Source organism: Epinephelus moara, chromosome 6 (assembly GCF_006386435.1).
Source record: "Epinephelus moara isolate mb chromosome 6, YSFRI_EMoa_1.0, whole genome shotgun sequence".
Taxonomy (NCBI): Eukaryota; Metazoa; Chordata; class Actinopteri; order Perciformes; family Serranidae; genus Epinephelus; species Epinephelus moara.
The window spans coordinates 16270699-16276698 of NC_065511.1; the positions used below are offsets into that span (position 1 = coordinate 16270699).

A 6000-nucleotide genomic window follows, 5' to 3' on the forward strand; every position below is an offset into this window, starting at 1 on the left:
TTTATTATTATGAAGTGAGAAGTGACTTGAGCAAAGATAATTTAAATGCACTGACTTTTTTCATCTTTGACAACTGTCCAGAATATGCGTTGGGATAATATTACACTTTGAGGTGTTCACGCATTGAAAATTTAACTGTGTGATTCTTTTTCTTTTTTTTAAAGTGTGTTTGAGTATCGGAGAATACAATTTAATTTGTAGTTCCTCTTCATCAGCAGTTATTCCACTTATTATGCTTATTTGAGACAATGTTGTAGAATAAGCTGCTTCATACATCCCTCAGTTGGATAGCATTTTACGCTGTTAGGAGAACATTGCTTTTCATCAGTTTTTCACCTAGCTCAATTAATAATGAACAGCTCTGACATTTTAGTGGTTCACCTGGTAGATAAATCTGGTATTTCACTGATTTTCACATATTATTCTTTATTTAATTAGATTAATTCCATTATCACAGCACTCGCTGTCAGTTATGTGATCAGTTACCTCTTCTCTGAGACATTCGTATTCATTATCATTTAAAAAGTGCACTAAGCTTATCTTAGTGCTCTAGCACTTAGCTGTATTATCCCTGTATTTTACCATAGTATTTCTTGTTATTCTCTTCCACAAGCCCCATTAAAATGCCTTATTGTACTCTTCATACATTACCAATTGTTCCTATTGTCAAAAACTAGAGCCTTTTTTTTCCTCTAAAGAATCACCTTCTGATAGTTGATGTCTCACAAGACCTAACAAGACCTGTCTTCCACCCTCTCCGTAATGTGCTAGTCAAGCACAGAAGGTGCATTCAGTGCAAGACTCATTCAAGATACACCACAGAGCGCCACAGTAAGTCATTCCTGCCTGTGGTCATCAAACTTTTCAGCTCCTCCGTCAGTGTGTCAGACACTCCAAGTCATTGGACTGGCCCTTTGACTTATTTCACCCAACAGCAGCTATAGCTCCACGATTTATTGATTATTTATATTTTCAACAATGCAACACTGACTTAACTGTACAGGCATCTGTGCAGTAAGTCAACTGTACAATACTCTGGCATTAAGACTAAATTTATACTGTATATTTCAGCCACTACTTTAATTTAACTATTTATAATATTCTTGCATTTTTTATTTTTAGGCTAGGATTGGACAAGCCTGTTTTTGGTGATTATGATAATAACCTCACATACGTTCTCCTATCAGCAGCATTATCCTTTTTATTTCTTACATGGGTCCTCACCTAACAACTGGAGCCATAAAACTCAATTGCACCAGCAGCTGTAAACCAATAACAACAACTTGAAATAGTTGCCAACTAATTAACTAATTATAATCAAATTCAACACAGTGCCCAAAATGGTTCAAGCTATTTAAAATGCTAAATTAATTTAGTGTGGGCCAATTAACAATCAAACCTCATATATGCTGTGCAAAATCAGGAAGCTAAGAAATTTTACTTAGACCTTACCTAAAACCCTGAAGCATGGTAAACAAATTTGATTAATTATAAATAGTAAGTGATGAAAATAAGCTTTTACATATGACATTGTTTTGATCAGGGGCAAATTTAGTTGATTGAACATGATTTAGAGAGGCAGGTTCTCACAATTTGCAGAGCTTAGCTGAGCAAAACCAAAGACATTAAGTCCAGGGATCACCATTTAGTCACTGAGACTTAAGTTCTATCTTTTTTTTAATGGAATGGGTTTGAAAAGTAGGTTCAAAAAGTACTGGTACAATACCTGTACCAGTACCTGGGTGTAACGTTAGGGTATTACCTAAAACTATACAATAGCCACTGTACTACAGTCTATCTCCTACATAATATGCATTTTCTTTTGATGGTTTTAATTATATCGATATCTTCAGATTTTCATCACAATCTGAAACAGGTGATGCTACCCATCAGCTCTTGCCATACATATGAAAAAAGACCAATCTTTTATCATTGCACTGATTTTCCCTGTGTGTTGTTTTTCCTTTGGCTACTGACTGGAAGACAAATTCATCTTTAGGGATAGTAGCTATGTAACTATTCCACGCAGTAATTACCACCATCCCGTACGAACTATATTAAAATATTGGGATGTCCCCTCACAGGGATGGGTCTTGATTAATTGATCATTTGGCTTGACTCTCTGTGATATAATTGCCATTTTACAGAGCACAATCCATCATTTCATTTTGTTATTTATTTTATGGCCATTCGGGACTTTCTTTATCAAGTGAGCCAAACATTGTGGAGGACATTATAGAGTCATATTCGAACAGATTCAACAGATGGCACTAAAATGGCAGTGCTTATTGTACTGAAAAGCAGCCAACTGGCCATCATGGATGGAGGGAAGATGTTATTGGGTCTGAGTTACAGTGTGAAAATAGAAGCAAGGTGCACAGACCTAGATCTTGTTTTCAAACTTAAAAGTTAAATATTAGTTTGTTGATACAACATTTACAAACCTTTTGACCAATCTTAAAGGAATACTTCACCCACAAAATGATCATTTATATATCAGTTAGTCATGCCATGTTACAGTAAATTCCTAAAGACGGCTTTGTTTATCTCATATGCCTTGAAGGAAAACAGCAAACCTATTGATTTCTTGATTGACTAGGGACCAGGTTTAACAACAGCAAAACTATATCAAAATGTTAAAAACTCACACAGCTCGTGCAGTACAATCTAAGTTTCATATATCCAGTTCTGTGCTCAATATTTGCCAAACGGATGCATTTTCAAAAATACAATTTAAAGCTGGACTGAAAACGAAACTTATCTGTGCTCATTTTAATGCCAGACTCCTGTAGTGAAAATGCATGTGTTTGGGAAGTACTGAGCACGACTGCCTCCACGACTGGATAAATGAAATTTGGATTATACTGTGCAAGTTGTGTGACAGTTTGTAAACCCATATTTTGGCCCCCAATCAATCAGTAAATCACTAGTTTGCTGTTTTCCACGTAGGCATGCAAGAAAAACAAAGTTATCTTAATGAATTCAAGGTAACATGGCATGACTAACTGGTCAAATGGTCATTTTGTGGGTAAAGTGCTCCTTTAACACAGTTTCCTGCACTTTGCTCCTGTAGCAGATTTGCTAACATCAATCATGTTGTCTTCACTCATGTGATTCTGTATCATTGGCCTGCCATTAGAGATGTTTTGTCCTGGAGTTTTAAAGTTTCACAGGATGGGCAGATTCCAAAATGTGAGAAGTACTGACTAATACTCATGTACTAGTGGAAAGGCCATGAGTCTTTGATTACATAGTTTAATTCTGTGGAAATCATTTTCACTTTTTTGGTTTTTACTGCATTTTGAAATTGCTTTGAGTCTTTTTTATGTGTGCCCTTTTTAAATGTACTTTTTTTCCTTTTTATGTAAGTATGATAATTTAAGTAGGATTCATTTATTCCTAGTGCTGCTGTAAGTTAAAACATTTAATATTTAATGGATGAAAAATGAATTGTGTAGATGGATGTTTCAGCAAACTAACCCCAAATTAATACAAGTGATTTTGAATGATAATTATGACATTTGAAATTAGAGCTAAAAATTGAATTGAATAATAGTCACATTCAGTCTGAGGTTGTTGCATTAAATTTCGCTGCCTTACATTGTCAACAGTAAATCCATTTCTTAACCTTACGGGTCAGTCTAGACATGAAAAAATCAAATTTATGCATTACATATTCTATTCAAAGCTTCCTCTATATCTCGAACAGTGATTCTTCGTACTTTCCTGAAAATCTCTAACGCTGGCCTTTTATATTTTCTCCTTTAAGGTGTCCAATTCACTTTTCACTCTTTCCACCTGGAGGATCATCATGACTACCTTCTGATAACAGAAAACGGCAGCTTCGCCCAGCCACTGGCTCGACTCACCGGCTCAGAGAGGCCTTCACCAGTTAATGCAGGCCTGTATGGGAACTTCAAGGCCCAGCTACGCTTCATTTCTGACTTCTCTATATCGCTGCAGGGATTCAACATCTCCTTCTCGGGTATGACGGCATTTGAGGGTTCTGTCTGTAGGAGGCAGGGAAGGGAGAGTATTGGTATGTGTGAAGACAGGATGGGTAGGTAAAGCTTTAAAAGAGGAAGGGAGATGAATTGTGTGGGGGAGTGAGGATGCTGAAATGTGGTGGGTGGAGTTGTTAAGTGGAAAGGGTAGAAAGCAGAGGTAAAAGACACCGTGACAGACAGACAGAAGGAGAGAGACGGCTTGTTCAATGATGAGATCAAAAGTGTTAAGCCTCTCTAAAGCGTGCATAAAGTAACATGTGAGGAGTGATTTGTCGGTCAGAGTGGGAGCGGGCTTAAGGTAGACCATGCCTCAGGCTGCGCCGATCAGAGGAGGATAATTAAGAGACAACGAGGTCACGCAGGTAGAGGATGTCTGACCGTGATGGGAATGATCATCAAAGCATGCCATGTGGGTCAGTATCCTCAGGACTGAGGAGATGGAGGGGAAAGGGTGGGGGGTGGGGGGGCTGTACAGAAATAATGGCCCCCCCATGCAGAGAGCAAGAAATGGAGAAATGCAGAGAGAGGTAGAGATAGGAAGCTTGGGGAAGGAGAGGGAGAGAGAGGAAAGAGATGAGACAGATGGTGATGCTGAGTGAGCAGGGTTGATGGAGAGGGCGGAGAGAGAGTGATGGAGAGAGAGAGAGAGAGAAAGAAAGAAAGTGAGAGAGGGATAGAGTAGGAAGAGAGAGAGAGAGGGTCTGCTTCATGAGCATCCTGGCTAAATGTTTGCCTGCTGTTCGCTGAAGTGAAGCATAACTTATGCAGCCTTGAATATTCATGAAATTTAGTTTGTGAGTGTGCGTGCGTATGTCCTTGCATGCTCTGTAATTAGCATCTATAGATTTCCTGATTAGAATTCATTTTTTAACCTTTTATGACCTTTGATGAAAATTTGCCAAAGCTGTCAGGTCACATCCTACAGTAGGATGCTGCTTTAACGCTTTGCTGTGATGGAATCAATAGTTGTACATAGCTCTGCATACTGCCAAATAACAGCACCGTGAGAAGAATGCCGCTGGGACTAAGACCTTATTCTTCTTATGCAGCCCAAGTTGCATCTACACCTTAGATGATAAGGCCACCAACAGCCTTTGTATAATAATATTGCATGCAGAGTGGCCTATATCTTAGAGAGTCCATCCTTCATCCAGACATCCAGGGTTCAATTTTTTGGCATGCATCCTGACCTGATGAAGTGTCCTTGAGCAAGACCGTTTATCCCCCAGAGCTAAGATATTGCTTGCTTTGGCTGAGCACGCACTTAGTATTTCATTAAAGGGAGCAAAAGAACAGACAGTTTTTTCCTTAGAGTATTATCAATGACAAGTTTACGAAACAAATCAAAATAATGGAGCATTAAAAGTACATTTTGGTAGTCAAGACAGCACTTTGTTCCAACTCATTTCTTATGACTTTCTTGTTTCCAGAGTACGATCTCGAACCCTGTCAGGACCCTGGAACGCCTCAGTTTGGCTGGCACACAGGCTCCAGATTTGGCATTGGCGACTCGCTAGCGTTCTACTGCAACACAGGATATCGACTACAGGGGGCGAAGGAGATTGTATGCTTGGGAGGTGGCCGCCGCATGTGGAGTGCCCCTCTGCCAAGGTGTGTGGGTACGTGGTCAGCTGCTTTTATTCCGTTTTCTTTCCTGTCTGTGTATGTGTATTGCAGAATTTCCACTGTAAGCCAGTGTAATGGTTTAGATTTATATGGCACGGATATGAACCTTTTATTAGTCATTCAACAAGTCAGTGGAGTTACATGTACTTGAGCAGAACACTATTAAAAGTGTGTGATTAATACTGATGTGAGTTACTAGGTTAAAATTATTTTTGGAGATCTCTTTTACACTCAAGAGCGCTCCAAGGCCAGGTTAAAGGGAATTTCGGTTTATTTCAACCCGTCTCCTATCGTCCTAAATTTGTTTCAAGTCACTAGTGACATAGAAATAATAGTTAGCATGTTAGCCGTTAGCCTAGATACAGCC

The 6000-nt window shown here is 38.9% G+C and overlaps 1 protein-coding gene across 1 annotated transcript in view; it reads left to right on the forward strand.

Moving 5' to 3' along the window:
• The window catches only part of LOC126391996 (CUB and sushi domain-containing protein 3-like), a 259847-nt gene that overhangs the window by 106880 nt on the left and 146967 nt on the right, over positions 1-6000 (forward strand). Inside the window, exons 20-21 of the mRNA XM_050047075.1 lie at positions 3770-3985; positions 5438-5626. Coding sequence (XP_049903032.1) covers positions 3770-3985; positions 5438-5626 — 405 coding nt within the window. The remainder of the gene's footprint in view (positions 1-3769; positions 3986-5437; positions 5627-6000) is intronic.